General features: G+C 38.3%; 1 protein-coding gene across 1 annotated transcript in view; it reads left to right on the top strand.

Moving 5' to 3' along the window:
* Positions 1-16295, top strand: part of LOC137195367 (seizure protein 6 homolog) — a 91175-nt gene extending 74880 nt beyond the window's left edge. The window contains exons 6-17 of the mRNA XM_067607655.1: positions 122-290; positions 762-928; positions 1026-1220; positions 2074-2212; positions 10093-10289; positions 11117-11311; positions 12097-12288; positions 12740-12934; positions 13081-13119; positions 13221-13329; positions 13419-13824; positions 14100-16295. Of these exons, the coding sequence (XP_067463756.1) occupies positions 122-290; positions 762-928; positions 1026-1220; positions 2074-2212; positions 10093-10289; positions 11117-11311; positions 12097-12288; positions 12740-12934; positions 13081-13119; positions 13221-13329; positions 13419-13578 (1757 nt within the window). The 3' untranslated portion in view covers positions 13579-13824; positions 14100-16295. The remainder of the gene's footprint in view (positions 1-121; positions 291-761; positions 929-1025; positions 1221-2073; positions 2213-10092; positions 10290-11116; positions 11312-12096; positions 12289-12739; positions 12935-13080; positions 13120-13220; positions 13330-13418; positions 13825-14099) is intronic.
* The last annotated feature ends 4212 nt before the right edge of the window (positions 16296-20507 follow it).

Genomic DNA, 20507 nt, shown 5'->3' with positions numbered 1-20507 from the left:
AGTCCACTGGATCCTGATGCAATCTATGCTCAGACAGGGACTTTTGGTGCCGTTACTTTTCTCATTTAGTCCTACCTTCTAACTCTGTCTCCTTTCTCGCCTTTCTCTCACATTCATATAGCATCCTGTGGAGGAATGATAAAAAATGCCACCTATGGCCGGATCGTCTCTCCTGGATTTCCTGGCAACTACAGCAACAATCTGACGTGCCACTGGGTCCTGGAGGCGCCTGAAGGCCACCGGCTTCATATTCACTTTGAGAAGGTGGCTCTGGCAGAGGATGATGACAGGTGGCAATCTCACACAAAATCAAACACATTTAGAATGTAAAGTAAGAGACAGTGTGTGAATTTTTGTGCGTATTCAGCTAATAGACGGCACCAAGCTTTAAACTCATCTTCTGAATTACATTATGACTGTAGATAGAGCTATAAATAATCCAAATCTTTAGGGAGTGACAGATGAATTTGAAAGGACCTTTTTATCATTTTAATACTTTAACAGTGCTCTATCATGCGAATGAATTGACTATGGAGGTGAGTGGTAGGAAACAGCAATTGCATTACATTCTTCTTCAGTAACTACTGATCCACATGGCTATCGTCACACATGGCCATTCACCTCATTACGGAGTGGCGGAGAATGTTATCACATGTTATTACAGCCACCACTGGAACAGTGAGCAGCTTTTATGCTTCTCTTACTTCTCACTCACATCTCTTTTTAATCTATCTTTCTTCTTTCTGTGTATGTGTTTTTAGGCTGCTGATTAAGAACGGCAACAACATAGACTCTCCCCCTGTGTACGACTCCTATGAGGTGGAGTATTTGCCCAATGAGGGTGTGGTCAGCACTGGACGTTACCTGTTTGTAGAATTCACCACAGACGGGACAATGACCTCCACTGGTGCAGCCATTAGATACGAAGGCAGGTTTATTATGCAGATTGCAAGAGTGTGCTAATATAAAGGAATATACTATATCTCATCACTTATGCATGATGCCATTTCTTTTTGTGTCCTCAGCTTTTGCAAAAGGGATGTGCTACGAGCCATTTGTGAAGTATGGCAACTTCAGCAGCAGTGACTCCACCTACAGTGTGGGTGCAGTAGTTGAATTCTCATGTGACCCAGGCTACACGCTGGAGCAAGGCTCCGTAGTGATTGAGTGCGTGGACGTGCAAAACCCACAGTGGAATGAGACCGAGCCAGCCTGTAGGGGTGAGTCAACTTATTTCATTTGCTCGAGTAATTCTGAGACATTAAATCTTTTTTAAAAATGTATACTCCACTGGAGAAAAAAGAGCAAATATGACTGACCTGAGGACCCAAGACTTTCATTGTATGCTTATTCATTGCAGGAGCTTGTGAAGTATTTTTATTCAAACATCAAGGACCACTAGCAGTTAACTATATCCTCTTAAGCTGCCTTACTCTGATCCTTGATAAATTTTCTCTTAAAATTATAACAATTGCTTATTTTAATATGTGTTAATATAACCCACTTGAAGGGAAGATTTTTAGAAGTGCCTAGGATTAGAGGCATACAATAGCTAGCCTTAGCTGAACACTGCCACATTACATAGACGACACACCATACTAAGTAACAGTTTACCCCTGAACCTTTCCTCTCATTCTCTAACAGTCTTCCCACACATGACACGCTGACCTTGCTCTTTCTGACTTTGTTGGCTGCATGGTCATTTTGCCACACAGTGAAATTGAAAAGCTCTCTAGTAAAGCTAGATATGAGAAAATTTAACTTCTGCTCCTCTGGGTCATGGTCACCATTTGGTTCAGTGGTAGTAGGCAGTTTTACAAGGTTCATGTCAAGGAGCCTGCTCACTCAATTTCAGTTTTTTTAAGCACTAAGCTTTACCACGGCTCCATCCTATCAAGTCACATAGTAGCTCATATATCAACATATACATACACATTGTGTAAATTGCACGATTAATATTTGAACATCTTTTTTTTAAATTTACATGTTACATTGATTTTGATTTAAATTTGTCTGTTTTGAGATCAGTTACAATACATGTTTCTCAACCTGGGGTGTCTGTGTATATTGCAGCTGTGTGCAGTGGGGAGATCACAGATTCCGCCGGTGTGGTGTTGTCTCCTAATTGGCCTGAGGCCTATGACAAGGGGCAGGACTGCATCTGGGGCATCCATGTGGAAGAGGACAAGAGGATCATGCTTGATATCCAAGTGTAAGTGACTGCACCCAGGTGTAAGACTAGAAAATCACACAGGGAGGTCAGAGAGGAGGTCAGATTGACTTCGAGATGTAAAACACTGCATCTCCAGACACACAGCACATGCACTCTTGGTTTCTTTCTCTCCCTTTCTTATTTTTTCCTCTTACTCACATAGACACACTACGACATGGACACGGGGAAGTGTTTCTCTGGTTTCAGTCACTAATTAGATTTTTTTTCATCCTCTACATTAAGAATTCTGTGTTGCTTCCAGCTCGCTCTCTGACCAGATTAGCCAGTAAGCCTCCCTGCTCCCACTTCCCTGGTGTGTGTCTCAGAGTTGGCTTTGAAATGAATATGCTCTGGCAGTGAACTACTCTGAGCCACTTATCCAGCCTTCCCAACTGTAATTCAACACACATTCAACACACATGCACACGGATGTCAGAAGAGACACATGCACACACAAATACAGGCACATTCTGTTTCTCCTTCACCGATACTCACCACTCACCATACTATATGAACGTCATCTCCACCACACACACCTGCTCTCTCATCTGAGTTATTGCTCTTAAGTGTGAATCACATCATCCTTGTTTCCTTCATGTTACACTGCATTTTTTTTAAAGTGTATGCATTAGAATCCGCATATTTTTCTGCTTTTCTTATACAGATTTATTTTCATGAACATTCATCCTATAGAGAGCACAAAAAAATACAGCATAAGTGATTGGTGTTACCGCCTGAAGCACTTGCACACAATAGGGAGCAGGGAGGTTAAAATTAAACCAGTGGGAATACAGCCAGAGGTGGTAGAAAAATAGTCACTGACAATCTCAAAGAGAGGCTATTGTAAGCTATTGGTCATAGTGGTCATTTATGCATGCATGTATTTTCACCCTTCAATGCTAGGTTTGATTTTCTAAATACATTATTCATTCATATATTTCAGAGAAGTTTGGTGAAATTACAAGGTTTAACCATGCATATCTCAGCTGCACCGTCTTCTCAACTTCACATGTTGGTGTGACCAAACAACAGAGTGAGAAAACATATTCTTCTTAACACCACCAATGAGCACAGAATGTTTTGGCATATGGTGAGATTCTCTTTTGTTTTTGTTATTTTAAGTCACCCCCTCTGCTCAAAAATGTGTGTACCTCAGTTGGACGTTTGAGCTTCACTGTGCAGAACGATGTATGTGCAGAGTTTGACACTAGAAGACTGTTCTCACATTCATCTGCTGAAAGTTTGTCTGAGCTCACCTTAAATCTGAGTGTACCAATGTGTAGGATTTGTGTGATCACAGCTAGTTTGGAAGCTAATCGTGGTCCAGTATGCAATTTACACAAGTATGATGTGGAAACTTGAAGCCTCCTGCACTGAGAATGGACTTTTCGGTAAAGTAGGATACATTTTGTGTCCAGCAGTTAAACTTTCAAATGAAAAAAAGATTTGCATATTCATAGATTCTGGATTTTTCAGTGAGGGAGAAGGTGGATATGAAATTTTAGGGATTTTAAGGATAATTTGTTTTTTGTTTTATTTTTAAAAGCAGAGTACGGTAATTTTATATATCTCAAAAACATGTCTGGAGGAGATCTTTAAATGTTGCTGAATTAAATCCAAAGTATACTGATCAAGAATAAAATAGAACCAAGGACTCTCTCCCAACTCAGTAGGCTTGGCTGTGGCATAGAGTCAACAGAGGGTTTGGTGGATGGGCGGATAGTTTCTGTTCTGGCTCAGTTTTGTATGCTGCTGCATGGCCATGATGCACATAATGCTCCAAACTTTTATCTCTGCGGCTTACAGGCACTGAGATATGAGCCATCACTCAAATATGAGTCACAGATCAAAGGGAATAATGGCATCAGACGATACCAATAATACGCAATGTCTGAGAGCCACACATGGGGGTTTGTGTGACCCTGCTTGCCTCCCTGTTCTTTAGTTGAAGATTAAGACTCACTGATAAATGTCTGATGTTGAAAGTCAACCAGTGCACCTAGGGTAAAAGAGATCAGAGGGGATTTTTTTTCTACATGCAGAAGTAAACAAGTTTGATTTGAGGTAAATTGATTTTCATTCAGAGACCTCTTTTTAAATTGTGCCAGCCTTAAATTTGTTTTAATCTGAGCCACATGAGGCCGCTCACTGTAAATGAATGGTGCTTTGGCTGGCTCTAGTTTATCTCAAGGTTGATCATGCATGGCCTTCATGGCAGTAGAAACACACACCTCGTCTGATCCCTGCAGAGGCCCCCATTACCCTCATGTCTGGTCTGCTCATCTTGAGAGTAGCATTCCTAAAGGCTCGGTCAACATGTAATTTGTGTGAAAGTGTGTTTATTTGTGTGTACCTGTTCTGCATGTTGAAGCGACAACAGCTCTTGTGGATGAGTGCTGTCTCATTATAAGGGTGGGCACACACTTTTCCACATTAATGAGAATGTTTTCTGTATTATCATTCATCACTGTGCCTGTGCTGGCAATTACAGAGGAGCAGTGTGCATAATGAGGACTGATTAATTAATTTAGGCCAAACAGGAGGGCTGGCTCTTTGCTAATTAGCGTGGAGCATGGCTCGAGCAAGAGATGGAGACACAAGGTTACAGCTGATATCCCCACCTGTTGTACACAGCATACATGTGTACCTTAGCATTCAGAGTATACTGTATCTAGAAATACGTTTCACAATATAACATGGTGAGAAAATCTGTTGAACACTGTAAACTGTTGAGACTTTTTTGAGTAGACACACTGGGTTTATAGAGTCCTCTTGTGGAGACTCTGGGCATTACATACTATCAGCAAGCTCAGTTATGCTGGAGTACGTAGCTGCCTGGACACTAAATGGTTATTTTTATTTGAACAGATAACATTTTTTTCACTGAACGGAAAAATTCATATGACAATATGTGTATGAGAAGATGTAGAAGGTTGGCGTTTGAAAGTTTGACATTCCGTTGAAAGCAATTTCCATTCTGTTGAGTTACTGGAGATTTGCTATGTTTTTTAGACTTGACAGGTCAGCATGGCACAACCGTAAGGTGACAAAGTGCCTAGAGGCTAGTACAAAGCACTGCTGTCATTCCCTCATCTACAGAATTGAGCTGGTGCCATTAATATGCAGAAGAGTTTTCCTTTTTCAAACAATCCCTTGGAACTTAGCACACCCACCCAAGCCATGTCGGTTGAATGAGATATTTAATCAAATAAGACATCTCTAAACAAGTATAGCCTTTCATTTAAACACTGACTGAAAGGTTTTGTGCATTTGCATCCTTTCCAGTAAACCATGTTCAAGACTGATTTGAACCATTAACCATAACTGTTGAGCTGCTTGTTTGATTGTCTGACTGCCTGCCAAAACATACTTATTTTAGACACTTAGCAACATGGAGTGGCTGTCACAGCAAGTTTAATTTAAATGCATTTGTTTTCAAGAATAAAACAAGTATTGCAGCAGTCAACGTATTCTTTAGAACGTTAGTTATCAGTTTGCAACACACGAAAGGAAATGACTGGAGGGGAAACCATTAAAAAAGGAGCCAGGTGGGATGACATTTGGGTGGAGTGATTGCCAGTTTGCTGCAGAGAGGGCAGCTGAATGGCCTGTTGTGACTCACTACAGAGTCCTATGCAAGTCTGGACTGAAGGCACTGTTCATTTGGCATTCTTCTGTGTTGTCACTAAGGTTTTGAATACACTTCAAGTAGGCAGTAGAGCGAATAGATGGGGCTCAGTGGGAAAATTTAAAATCAAGGTTGACTGCAGCATTTTTGATGAGTTAGAGTGACTTGGGAGACTATTCAGGAACCCAGACAGAAGGAAAGGTTACAGTGTGTCAAGTGGGGAAGCGTATGATTTGCTAACACTGTCAACTATAAATCTGATGTTTTCGGATGTGGCTGCAGTGTTGGCCTTGCATCTCGTCTAACATCAGACTAAAATTCTTGACCAGGAGCCAATGTGGTGTTGTCACTTGTGAAATAGCTATTGCAGATGTACGTTTTTGCCAAGAGAATCTGCCTTGTAATATCAATTTTAAGGTGGACATCAGACAGAGTGTTGAGAGCTGCTTTGATTTATGAAAAGATAATAAAAAAACTGAGAGCAGATTTTGCTATTGAGTGCAAAAAAATCTGTGGTATATGGTTATCAGGGGAGAATGAAGACCCACACCAATGCTATTGAGCTCTATCACCATACCAGGTGAGTGAAACGAGCTAAAAGAATACAGGTTTTGGTGTTAACATACAGCAATGTACAGATTACAATAAAAGTAGTGAAATTAAGAACTAGATCCATGTGAAAGAACAAAAAGATGTTGGGGTAGAAGAGATAAGCAAGCAATTATGAGCAGGTACTTGGCCCCAACGTGGCCCTTTAGAGAAATCCTGTAAAGTATGTAACAAAATGGAGCAGTGCTGCATTTTTGTGTTGAATTTGATGAAATGCAGAGACTGGAGGTAATCACACGGCGAGATTGCTGGCTGACAGATCCATATCACTCCTTCTAGGGTAGTCTGAATGCAGCAACACCTTTGGGAGCTGATAAAATGAAATACAGTGCAATGATAAGGTGGAAAGTCTTGTTGACATGGGCAGCAGGTGGAGGATGGAGCTTGAATAGAGGTGAGGCGTGAGATGTGGAGATAGAAAAAGATGCAAACAATTTGGCTGCAGTGCCCCTCTGTAGACTCCACTGATGGACACTGTTTTATTGTGACAAGACTGAATAAGATGAGTCTCTGTCTGTCTAGCTCTGCAGGAGGATGTGAACCTGCAGTCCAGATATTACAAGTCCTACTACTAATAACACCAAGTCCTTTGTCCGTCATTCCATACAACCACAAAGTGTGTATCAGAGTGAATCTTATCCATGGAGTATGTGTCAAATAAGGGGTTACACAAATACATATATAGTAGCCTATAGAATGTAAGCGCTATGTGGAAACTATTTTTTAAACATTTTTTAACAAATGTGATTTTAAGAGTTGTTACTTCTATATATGCAAGAGTGTTCTCATGGCGGTTTGGAAATGGAAAACTGGCGTTGTTATTCCTGTCACTTCTATTCACAGTGCCTGATTGTTAGAGAATATGGACATATAAATTGTCCCTATAGCTGTCCAACTAACAGGGAGGGAGTACCTTGTCACTCAGCACCTCATTTCACTCTCATTCATGCAGCTGGCATCTATTATTTGTGTTTTTCAGGAGAGGCTGGAATTTAGTTTTGTTCCACCACTGGCACACTGCACAAGCAGAGAGTAGAATCCATTCATTTTAGTCATGTTTTGTTTGACAATTGTTACTTCTTGAATAGTGCTCCATGAATATACATCTTGTGGATCCATAAGTTATTGGTTAATGCTGATTGTTAACATAATATAGGATTATTATTAAAAAAAAAAACTAATAATCAGTTTTTTACATTATTTTAATCATTGGAGTTCACCACAAAACAGCACTGCAAATATATTTTAAGCATTTTAAGTTATGCTTGCGCATGTTTTTGCTAAATGGTCAGCAGGCATACTATGTTTTTATTTAATGATAGAGGACAAACAGTGGGTGCATCCTGATGAGTTTAACTTCTTCTTGTTTCTACTCAGAGGTCATGTGGAAGGAGGTGAGAAATTCTGGGGGGGAAGTTGTTGATAAGAGATTGAGGAGCGGGAAACAGACACAGGTCATTTGTTTCTTTCTATCATCATAAAACTCTGTCAATCCCTGATAATGTGGCCCCATCACAGATTCCTATGTTTGTTCCAACAAAGTTACAATTGAATTAAATACGTTTATTTGTTCTCTGCATATTCAAATCTAAGGTTTAGTGGTCTAATCTAATGGGCTCTGATGGGTAATCTGAGAATGCTGGAAATGTATTTGTATAGAAAGTAGAATTTGACATCAGACTCCATAATGTCTTTATGAGTTCACAGCCAACTGATGGGTTGCTGTCTCTCTGTACATTAACTCTGAAGACAATAACAAACATTCTTGTCTTTTTTCAACTTGCTGTGTACATTTCTATTTATACTATACTGACATCCAAATATGTCAAAGGATATTTTAAACAAATCTTTTCACAAATGTTATTTAACTTTAAATATTGCATTGGGTGCAGATTTTTAGCTTAATTTAAATGTATGCAAACTTTCTACTTGGTCATTTTTACTCTGATTTTCTATTTTGTGTTAGTTGGTTCCTAGAATTAGGACATACAGTATTATGGATGTTTGAGCTTTCTTGAAAATATGACCTCTCTACAAAGTCTGTTTCTGTGTTCATGTTGATTGCCTTGTGACCTCATTTATTTGAATCACCTGCCCTTCATTCTATATATATATCTCTCAGGTGATATGTGTTTTTTTCCTGTCCTGAACAAGACAATATGTGCTCATATTTTGACTTTTATGATTAATACAAAGACCGCATCTTTCTGATGTCTACCTGTGACCCTGCTGGGAGTGCATTTGCATGCTGTTCTTTCATCTGGAAATGACAAATTGTCTCTGATCAAAAATGTGTTTGTTAAATATTTTGACTTGTTCTTAAGTTTGACCTAAACTATCAGCAATTTAAACATTTATCATTAAAAAGATCCTAGCTCAATACTAGAGTGATGACAACATGGATGTTTTTGCTAAAGTAAATCAATGACAAAGAAAGACAAATATAGAAAAAATGGCAGATTATTTGAGACCAGGGGGGTTTGATCACAACTACAGCTGAGATAAGCCGGAAATATGATTTTCAGGCATTGCAACTTGCAATTTGCATTAATGCAAATTGTGCAAAACAATGGGAGGAAAGCTACGAGGATCGTTATCTGTTACACTTTGGAAAAACACTGGTTTCCCTAAAATAGTTTTTGACCTTGATAGGTTGCTTGATCATGCACAGTAAATGGTGATGAGGAGCTTATGCACTGGTGGACGGGTAATTCATAGCTACAAAAGCATTGCTCCTATGATGTGTTTGAAGAATGGTGTGGTGCTATTATTATTGTTACTATTACTATTACTGTACACAGCTTGTTAGTATTAATTCAAAACAATCATACAGCCAGTCTGCACAACTATTTTGACACCTGCCTTAAGCCCCATAAGAACTAGTTTCGCCTGCTTATTAAATCAGCAGGAACTACAACTTCAGTGGCTTATTATTTTTTTCCATAATTCTCCATCCCCTGTCTTTGAATAAATGTCAAGCTTTACTGATGCTCTGTAAAAAGAGCAAGGACATATGAATTTCCAAATGGAAAAGGTCAATGTATTCTTACGTTAATCAATGACAGCAGAGGTTCTGTCAAACCAAATAAACTAAATTACAATGTACTAGGCAACATTTAGATTATTTTATTGGATATTTACTCCCTTTCTGAGGCCTTTCATCCTTATTATTATTATTATTATTATTATATTATTTTTCTATAATCCTGGGTGACATGTACTGTATTGCTTCTTTTTTTATGCAGGTCTAAGTACCTTAAAGCATTATTTGTAAAAACTGAGGGTTCCTTTACATTATTCCTCCATATATTTTGCTCATATTTGCAGATACACTTTACTACATATTCATGAGATCAATGTGTGGGGCGAAGAGACATAAATCCTGAATTATTTAGTGTTTACTTCACATTCGATCCATCTGATATAAACAGAATTTAAATTTTCCACGTACTGCTGACATTCCCTTATGTCATCAGCTTTTGCTTTCATCAGAAGATGCCGGTCACTTAACTGTTTAGGCTCTGAGCATAACACACAGCTAACACATCGCATAACCACAGCTACATGGTAATCTGTATAGCAGTAATCTTCATTCATATCATTAGTATTGTAGAAATTAAGCCAGTTTTTATGTTCCTCCCAGGCTCCATGTGGGTAAAAACGACCTCCTGACCTTCTATGATGGTGATGACCTGACAGCCAACATCCTGGGTCAATACAGCGGCACACGGCCACACTTCAAGCTCTATACATCCATGGCTGATGTCACCATTCAGTTTCAGTCAGATCCCGCCACTAACATCTATGGCTATAATAATGGCTTTGTGGTCCACTTCTTTGGTAAGACTGTGGTTTATTGTTTTTTTTTTTAATTGATAAAATGATTTAAAAAATAACAATAATAATAAAACGACCTAATTTTCATCTCTGGTAAATTGCAATCCATAGTTTTCTAGAAATCTATGTATGCTGCGGTTTTAGTGTGAAATTCCCTGTGCAAGACTGGCAAGAAACCAAGCTAGAAGTTAGGAACATCAGAAATGGTAACAACCATGGAATATAAAATGTTACTCATACCTAGATGCCAGCAGGTAACCAATTAGAAAAAAAAGTCTATCTGTCTCTTTGCCTCTTTCTCTCTTTCTCTTGCTGTGCCTCTGTCTATCTGTCTTCTGGCTTATCCCAGGTGCACCGGATTCGATAACAACAAACACAGAAACACAATAATAGGGTACACTTCAACATCAGCTGGTTTTTCCCACTGCTTTGTGTTCTTGGCCATGTATGCTGCAGTTAGTGAGGCACAGATTGACTGGTGCCAAACCACATGCTGTGTTCCTCCCAGCAAACATCACAAGCCTCTATTTACATTTATCTTCCCAAACCACTGCTGTTTAGTACACAGAACAGAACGTTTTACAGTTGTATTCTCTACAGAGGAAGCTGTTACATGGGGTTTTCTCATCATATCTCCCTTTACAATCTAGGTCCTGTACAAAAAATGAAAATCAAATATGCATCATACAAGGGAATTTAACATTTAAGTATATCTGTACTCGCCGTATCCATTTCTTCATATCTGTAATTATTCATTTTCCATTTCCCACTCTGTCTCTCCTCCCTCCTCTCTCCTACCAACACAACACCAAATGCTCCAACACTAACAGAGGTGCCGAGGAACGACACCTGCTCTGAGCTGCCGGAGATCACCAACGGCTGGAAGAGCACATCCCACCCTGATCTCATCCACGGCACCGTCATCACCTATCAGTGCTACCCTGGATATGAGCTGGTAGGCTCCGAGATCCTCATGTGCCAGTGGGATCTCTCTTGGAGCGGTGATGTGCCGAGATGCGAGGAAGGTGAGAGGAAGCATTAGTATTTTCTCTGTTTGATCACACAGGGATAGCGAATGAGACCTCATATATACTGTGTTTTCAAAATCATTTGTCTCACAGGTAAGTGCAACACATGTCACAGTGAACAGACTAGATCATATAATGAAAATCTGATTGGATAAGTGAATATAATCTGCACATGTTATGTGAGTCACCAGTTTTCAGATAAGCTGTGTACGATGTAAGCAAAATCACCTGGTAACCTTGTGAACTCTTAGAATGACAGCCCACTTTGCAGTTTCTATATACAGTATATTACAAGGAAACACATACGATAATAATTAATGATGAGAGATTTTTACATAGAGGAGAGATTGAAATGTCTGATCAGTTACTCAAATAATAATAATGTATTAAAACTCACTGGTATGGGATGGAGGTTGATGATATACAGGGAGAGGAAAAAATACTTTTCAATTGTAAAGCATCAGGCATCAGGCCCTTAAAAACTGTAGTGTCCATCATCTTGTGACCTCATTCTAGCTGTCAAATGCACTTGGTAGCGTTTGACATAGCACTGACTTATGACTTAGTAGTAGTGCTTGTAATTTTGTTAACTTAAAATCTTTCTCAGTAAGTGTGCTTACAACAACCATTACAACCTTTTTTGTTGTTTTGTTTACTTCCTCTAGTAATATTTTTGTCTGTTAATATATATATATATTATTTATTACTCTACCACTTTTACTGCAAAAGATATATAAATAAGACATATATGATTATCATCATTTGTTTTTGTGCTGCACTAGTTATGACATGTCAGGACCCTGGCAATGTGGAGCACAGTCGTAAGGTGATCATGGGCAGCCGCTTCGCTGTTGGATCGACGGTGCAGTTTATCTGTAATAAAGGCTACATCTTATCGGGCAACAGCCTCCTCACCTGCTACAACCGAGATTCAGCCACACCTAAGTGGAGCGAGAGGCTGCCCAAGTGTGTCCGTAAGTCACACAAGTCACACAAGTCACACAAGTCAGAAACACACACATATTGTATGCATGTACCTATATAAACTCATAAACTTGTTTTTTAAAAGTGCAATATAAATAAAGGTTATTATTATTGTATGATTTAAACATCTGTTCATTTTCTGCTATTTTATTTATTTGGTGACAAACTTTAATTAATACACACAATTGAATTATTTAGATTTTATTATATATAGTAAATGTAAAACCATTTTTAAGGTGTCAGTTATAATTTTGGTTGATTTTTGCCACTTCATGCCCCCATAATTTCAACATACAAATGAATTGGCCCCTAATTCTCACTGACATGGAGTGTTTTATGCGTATGTCTTTATGTGTTGTCAGTGTTTTTCTACTGTTAAAAAAAGACACATATGATTATTTTTGTAACATGAGATATTGTCCTGACTGTGCGTCCCCTCAGCTGAAAAGTACGAGCCATGCAGGAACCCTGGTGCTGCCTCCACCAGTGTACAGAGCTCTGAAAAGGCCTTTTACCAAGCAGGAGAGATGCTGACCTTCTCCTGCCACTCAGGCTACGAGCTGCAGGGTGAGGCCACCATCTACTGCATCCCTGGACACCCGTCACAGTGGAACAGTACTCCCCCTGCCTGTCGAGGTAAATCATCTCTACACACTGAAGTAAACTTTACATTTTACAATTGTCACAACATTTGGAAATACTATTTTTATTTTTTACTTAAGTGTAATGAATGCAGAGCCAAACACTGACTGAACTGCACTTTGTACTTTGTCTCTTTGTAGCATCCTCAACTCAATATGTGAATGAACGCAGGCTGGATGGTGAGTTGTATTAAAAAGACTGCAGTATCAATAAATCAATATTTATTTTGTGTGCATATTTCATATTTTCTCATATTTTTTTGTGTGTGCTCTCCTTCTAGTTGTTAATATGGATTACAGCATGGAGGGAACCAATATCGCCCTTGCTGTTTTTATTCCAACTGCAATCATCTTGGTGGTTGTCATTGGGATTTATGTCTACTTTGCAAAGTAAGCTGTTAAATTAAAACTTTACAAATTACTTTAACAATCAAATGAGCCTGTACATGATGTTCCCTGTTTCTCTACTCTTTGACCAGACTCCAAGGGAAGTCTATCAGAATGCCAACATCCTCACCACCATATGACAACATGACAGAAGAGTCAGCTTTCGACAACCCTGTATACGAGAGCGGAGTAAGTACAGATGTCATGAGCATGCAAGATGTGGATTCACAGAACACCAGTGTGCTGTCCTGATCCTTTCCCATCTGGCCGTCATCCTGTCGTCATCTCATGTTTCACCAGCAGAGGGCACCCTCCACCTCATCTTTCATCACCATATCACCCATCAGTAAGCAAAGTGGTCTTAGCTAATGATGTTGCTCATAAGCAACATCTGAGGTCCTCTGATGTCAGAGCTCATTTTTCATTCCGGATTTCCATACTTCATCCACCTGGAGGAGAGAGAGTGACGTGTTAGACTAGTACATCATTCACATTGTGGTATGTCATCACTTACATATGTTATATTAATTGTATCATGTTGCATGCTGCAATCACAACGGGTGTGTAAATGCACATTTACTAGTCTACACTGCTCTGGATAAATTAAATTTGTGGGTAAATTACAGAAATATTTACCATATCGCCATAGGCTGCTGTGTGAATGGTGTGTACTGTATATGAATGTGAGTATTTTCTTTAAGTATTCTTTTCATGGACTTGTCTCAATTGTGACCGGAGCATCCTCTTCCCTTTTTCCCCCCCTGCTCCTTCAGCACTGGCAGACTCATTCTAGATACTAAACCCTGTCAGTCTGTCCACATTGGCTGTACTGCAGAACAACTATGAGGTGAGATCTCCTTCTGATGCCGAGAGCATGTCACTCACATGTCACCTGAGCCTTCGGACGTATATTTTTGACTACCTCTCCCAACCTGCCACACATTCTGATCTGGTTTCACTGCAGAACTTCAGTCGGCGCTTTGTAGACATATTTTTCTGCAAATTACCCAATCATTCTGCTCTGTCTTCTTCTTCCACTTGATGTCGGAAACCACATTTCTGTTATTTACATTATACAGAATCATGGGTTGGTGAGCATTTGAAACACAGTGTTGGTGGTGAGACATGTGACCCACAGAAATACAAATCATGTTTGTTTTACACCCAATATAATGGATATTAGCTTTGAAAAAGTGCTTCAAAACACATTTCAGAGTTAAATAATCCTCACGTATCATGTATAATCATGTGTAAAAACCAATGTACAGTGTTCTGAAAGTCTAAAGACAAAAACTGTTTAATTGTTTTTTCTTTTTAAACCTACTATCTCTCCCTGTATCTCTGTCATCCTAAAAACATCAGTAAACTTGATAATGTGCTATCATGCTACAGTAACGACTGTATATGTGTGGGAACAGTGGCTTTGTAATATCTACTGTAAGTCACATACATATATATACTGCTCATATTTTGTTTATGGTGTTTTAAATGGCTGCTAAAAGAGTAAATGGCTGCTTATATAGCACTTTTATCCAAAGCGCTTTAAAATGTTTCTGCTACTCACTCACCCATTCACACACACACATACACTCACACACCGATGGTGGCAAGCTACCACAAAGGGTGCTGGCGCAACCATTTGGAGCAATTTGGGGTTAAGTATCTTGCCCAAGGACACTTCGACATGCGGACAGGAGGAGTCGGGATCGAACCATCGACCTTCTGATTGATGGACGACCCGCTCTACCTCCTGAGTCACAGCACTAACATTACATTACACACTAGCAGCACCTTACTTTAGGGTATATAACTAATATATAATTTTGTCATTTGTTTATTTGCATGTTTCATCCAAAAATACTGATGGCAGATGAATTAATTTAGAAAAGTTAAGGAATAATTGGAATAAAAAAATGTATTCTGATATAAAACTGAAACTGCAGTTAATGTACCAAATTACCCAACCAAAGGTACAGATAATGCTAATATTCACTGAGCTTTTGTTCCAAACTAGTCATTCATTCAAATGGAGTTAATTGTAAACATTTTAGAGATGGGGCTTTTGATAAAAACATGGTAATTGGAATTAATAGTTGGCCCTCCTAACGTAAAGAACAACATATCCAACATTACCTCTAATGATTGTTTCTGTTTTGTCACGTTCACACTAAATTGTGGGTGTTGTATTTTCTCATTTAGGGTTTATTAAAATGCCCAAGACTAATAAAAAAAAAATCACCATAATCATCTAACAACTGCAGATACACCAACACTAGAGTATTTTTTCCATCTAAACTCACGAAGTTCATTTTGCTTGTATGTTAAATCATAAAGACACAACTGAAGATAGATAATATATATTTGGTTTGATATTGAAGAGTTCTTTTTATTGTATTGTAAAGGAGGAGTTTGTAAGGTCCACATTTTAAAGTTTATTTGTACTTCACAAATGTTACCCTCCTTTACCATTATGATTCCCTTTTTAACTGATTTGTGTGTCTGGTCTTTACAGGACAAATGAAAAAGATTAAGAGGTGTCCATTTAGAGACCTTAAAGCAAGATTTGCTCAAGCTTTGCCTTTTGGACCCTCTTCTGCACTGCTCATCTTTTCCTCCAACCTTTTTTTTGGTGTTGTTGTTGTTCCCAAATGATTTTGTTCCATTTCCCTCTTTGTGAATTACTGTAAATATGTCTTCATTTCCATGGTCAAACCTGTGAACCTGTGGATCACCATGGTGATATTTTTATAAAGGAAATTGCTGATGACCGTTGGTGACTGCATCGATTTTTGAGTACTTTTTGATTGCGGTAAGCCAGTAGCAATTAAAGATTGAGGGAAATGGTGCTTTTATTGTTGAGATCTGTTAGATACAAATTCACCATCACCCAACATTCTTTGAAATTTTCATTTCTTCCTTTTCTTTGTGTGTATGGGTCTGCTATTTGTAAATAAAATGCCTGTCCAATATGAGTGCCTCATGACTGACTATAACCTGAGAGATCACTTATGAAAATGTTTGTAAAACTGAATCTTGATTTAACTGTTATTTTATGGCTGTGCGTCTGACATTCTTGGCCCTCCACTCTTTCAGTGTTCAGTCTGCTCCACTATAAAGTTTCGGCTACTAGCTGATGTGTGGCTCTGCATACAGCCTCAGAGGATTTCTCACATAAATGTTTTCATGCAGATTTGGATCCATCGGCTATGCATAACTTTGTTCTTATGTCACACTGTAAAGTCTGCCTCAAAGAATAAGAAGCAACTAGGTAATTTGTGTATGTTCCAAAATGTGATTGCACCTCAACATTAGTAGACCCTGAGATAAAGCCCAGTGAAACCCAGTGATCACATACAAAAACCACATGCTAAAATTGTGCAGTGGTTTAAATAAAACAGATCTTTTCTTGACACAAGGGTTATTACTTAGGGTGACATTGTTGCGGTGCATCTGTTTGTGTTAGACTTGTAGATAGACCTCATATCCTTTGTGTGTATCCTTTATACTCTAACAAAGCTTTCTTTCAGCATCACAGCTAATGCAACTAACACCCAGGAAGCCAAATCACCTTCTAATAAATATAGTCTTCTGATTAGTAACCATTGACTCATTAATGAGTAAATTAATCAATGACATAGTGTTCTTTATTGGTTACAAAAATCAAATGAAGAAAGATTTACTTTAAGTCCCCATATTTAGCATTTATAACAGTATATAAATAGTTAGTATATGGTGTATAAACAGATAATGAATAACAACATAGTAAAACACAGATGTAATAATATTTTTCTTAATATAAGTCATAATTGTTGATAAATACAATGCATTTAAAGATGTCCTTATATCTGCTTATAATACATTATAGCATGTTATAATAACCATTTATTAAATGTTTGTATATTGTTAATAAATGCTTTATGGGGGAAATTTAAAGTAAAGTGTTACTCTTCACAACACAGATTTACATCCCTGGTTTAGTTGCAGCAGCTGATGAGATTTAAAACACTCAGGAGAACCTTTGTTTTGACGGACCACCAGAACCGAGAAAACAGCAATATCACTGAATATAATCAATATCTTCTATAAGTTGCTAAAATCAGTTACAGCTGCTTAACTGGAGCATACATGTTAGTATTTAGATGAAACCCATAGTGAAAATGGTGTGACCAATATTGGGATACAGTTTGTCATACAGAAGTTTACCGAGAGATGGCAGCATGATAACTGTAATTGGCAGAGTGAGATCTATAGCCAATGACCATAGCAGCTTAGACATCAGAGTAAACTGTCAGACATCTCTGTATTATAAAAACACATAAACTGTATGAAAAGTTTCTCTTGGCCTTTAACAAATAAAGACTTCAACTATCCCTGAAATCAGTGAACAGGTGTGTCTGTATACAATAGGTCTATTTTGTCTGCCACCAGAGGCTGCCAAGCTTCCCAGTGTTTCATTGGGTTATGTTACAGAGTCTATATTGTTTTGTGTATATGTACTTTAAGTACAATCACTCATGTTGAGGATCAAAAGTCACTGATTTTCCCTGAGCCACTCAATGAGGCCCATCAGTTTAGATCAAGTGCTCCCGCTCATTAGCATTCATACATGTTCAATAATTTGGTGAGAGAGGAGGTAGCAGCAGGAGGTTAAATCTGAACATTAGTTTCAAATTTCCAGATCTCACATGTTTTTTGTTAGATCTCTGGGAGTGTGATCAAAGGGAATAAGATTTTTTGAGATAGTAAAGTGTCAGATAAATGAAAAGGGAATCAATTGACATGTCTGTGCATTTATCGTGTATATTTTGTCACTAATAAAAATATTTAGTATTCAGAAGTTACAAAAGTTACAATCTAATATCACCTTATTTCTGTTCACATAAACAGTTGCAGTAGGTAAAAGTCTCAATCACTAAAATAACCTGGAGGACTTTAATCCATCCTGCCAGATTATTCTTTCCTAGAGACTCTTGTCATCTGGTATACTAGTTTGGTTTATATTATACTGGGTTATATCCAATGAATAATTATATATAAAGTACAACCTCATGGTTTTATAAACAGGTCAAGGCTTGAGTTTTTGTCTATTTGGGAGCTGGTTTGTCTTAGTGTGTCGTTTGGGGGCAGTCACCCACTATTTCAGCTGAGCTTTCACTCTGATGCCGATGCAGGGGCCACCAAGCAGCTTGAGCCATTAAAATGTAAATTTGCTGTGCAGTCAGTCTTGAGGTTGAGGAAGAAGATGACAACAACAAAGGATCTACTCGTGTGTCAGCTTGTTCTCTTTAGTTCATAGTTAATCACAGACAGACTGACCCGATATCTGCTGTTTTGAAAAATGTGGAGGGTATTAAAAAATATATATAATAAACTACACTGTGTGTGATTCAAGTAGGGATCAATGCCATCCTCTGTAATGAACTGAAAGGCTGCATGTAATTTAATTGCATTAGGTGAAAACAGTTTGAAATGTTTACATTCATGCAATATCCAATCAAAATACAGATATCTCATCACTTTACTTTCAGTAAGGTACAACGAGGACCGGCTGATAATTATTAAAATCATATGATAGCATAAATAACAATGGTCAACAAACTTCTGATAAGAAAAAGTAAACACCATCACTGTGGATAGTTTCAAGGTTTTTGGATTAACATCATATGATTTGCTATATTCTGAGTTCTGTATTTCTTTATTTACCAGGATGTTAGTTGGCATATGATTTATTGATAATTGTGGGGTCACAGACCATAGTGGAAAATGTGATTTCTGTTTGCAAAAATAAACAACTGACAAGTATATGAAATAACTTTTACTGTGTTATGTTGCTTGGATTTTTGTTTAAATTGTTTAGTTAAATTTACATTTCACATGCCTCATGCATCTTGAAGCTCATCAATGCAGCCAAATTTAGTCAAACGTATGCAACACTGCCCTAAGTACAGATGGAATAAGACCAAGAAGAGTTCAAATGAAGATACTGGGCAAGTCATTTTGTACAAGTTCATCTGTGTGTCACTGAACAGAATGACTGTCCTTTGTGTTGTCTCTGTTGTCTTGAAAGAGGGATCTGTTATATTAGGTTGCCAGCAGGTGGCAGTCTACTACCATCACCAACACTTCATACTCCCACCATGCACTAGTGGCTGGCTGCTTGATGTGGGGGTCTCAGGACAGAATGGTTCACAATTAACATCCTAAAACCTCCTGCTTGCATTGTGGAGACCAGTATGGAGACCAGGACATGTGGAGACCAGGACATGGCAATTAACCCACTAATACAGCAGACCATTAGACCTCCCTCTCTGTGTCGGCAGCCCCAGGGCATACAGTGCGCTTACCATGGGGCTGTTGGATACATATTATGAAAGATAGTTTAATGTAATGACCCATTCAATGAGCTTTAGTGTATGCATGGATTTGTAGCAGTTAGGAAAATTTTGCAGCATTGTACAGCATGTGTGTACAGATAATATAATCACTGTTGCCTAAATTCATTGCAAACCTTGGTGATTATATTTATAGAGACAGGACACATTGGTTTGTATTTTAAAAGTTAGAAAAAATGTTTTGTGAGGATCTAGATGCAATAGCACAATCACTGACAGATGGATGCTTTCAGTTTGGGGGAAAAAATGAAAATATTTCCATTCTGTCTGTTTCTGTCATACATTTGAAGTTTAATCAGGTTTATTAGGGCTTTGATGGTTCACCCTGAGGCTTCTTTAATTTTGTACTTCTGTGTTTTTAGCAGAGATTGACAGACAGCTCTCCCTTCCCTGAAGCACAGTTCTATTAATCTGATTAATATGCCATTAAGACAGTATAGCAGGAGAGAGCAACTAAAAGCTGCCTCACCTTTCAGACAGCAGCACCAGCTGCAGGAGAAATGAACATGCAGTCTTGTCAGTGACACCACTTCAGAGGTTGGTACCAGAGTTGCTCTGTCGAGGTTGTGACCCTCGCAAGCCTGACCTTTGTTAACATTGACCTGCAGTGTATGGTCCACCACGTTTTTTTTTTTTATAGGCTTGTCTGTGCATCATAACTCCCAGAAGAAATAAAGTATGTGTGCAATATATTTTACTGTGCTATTGTCTTGTTTTTACACTTACAAATTATGTTTAGCTTTTTCATGACAGATAATGGAACAATTTGCAAGAATTAATCACCAGCTA

This window comes from Thunnus thynnus, chromosome 13, assembly GCF_963924715.1.
Source record: "Thunnus thynnus chromosome 13, fThuThy2.1, whole genome shotgun sequence".
Taxonomy (NCBI): Eukaryota; Metazoa; Chordata; class Actinopteri; order Scombriformes; family Scombridae; genus Thunnus; species Thunnus thynnus.
The sequence above is the reverse complement of the archived record's forward strand: the minus strand, read 5'-3'. Positions and strand labels throughout refer to the sequence as shown.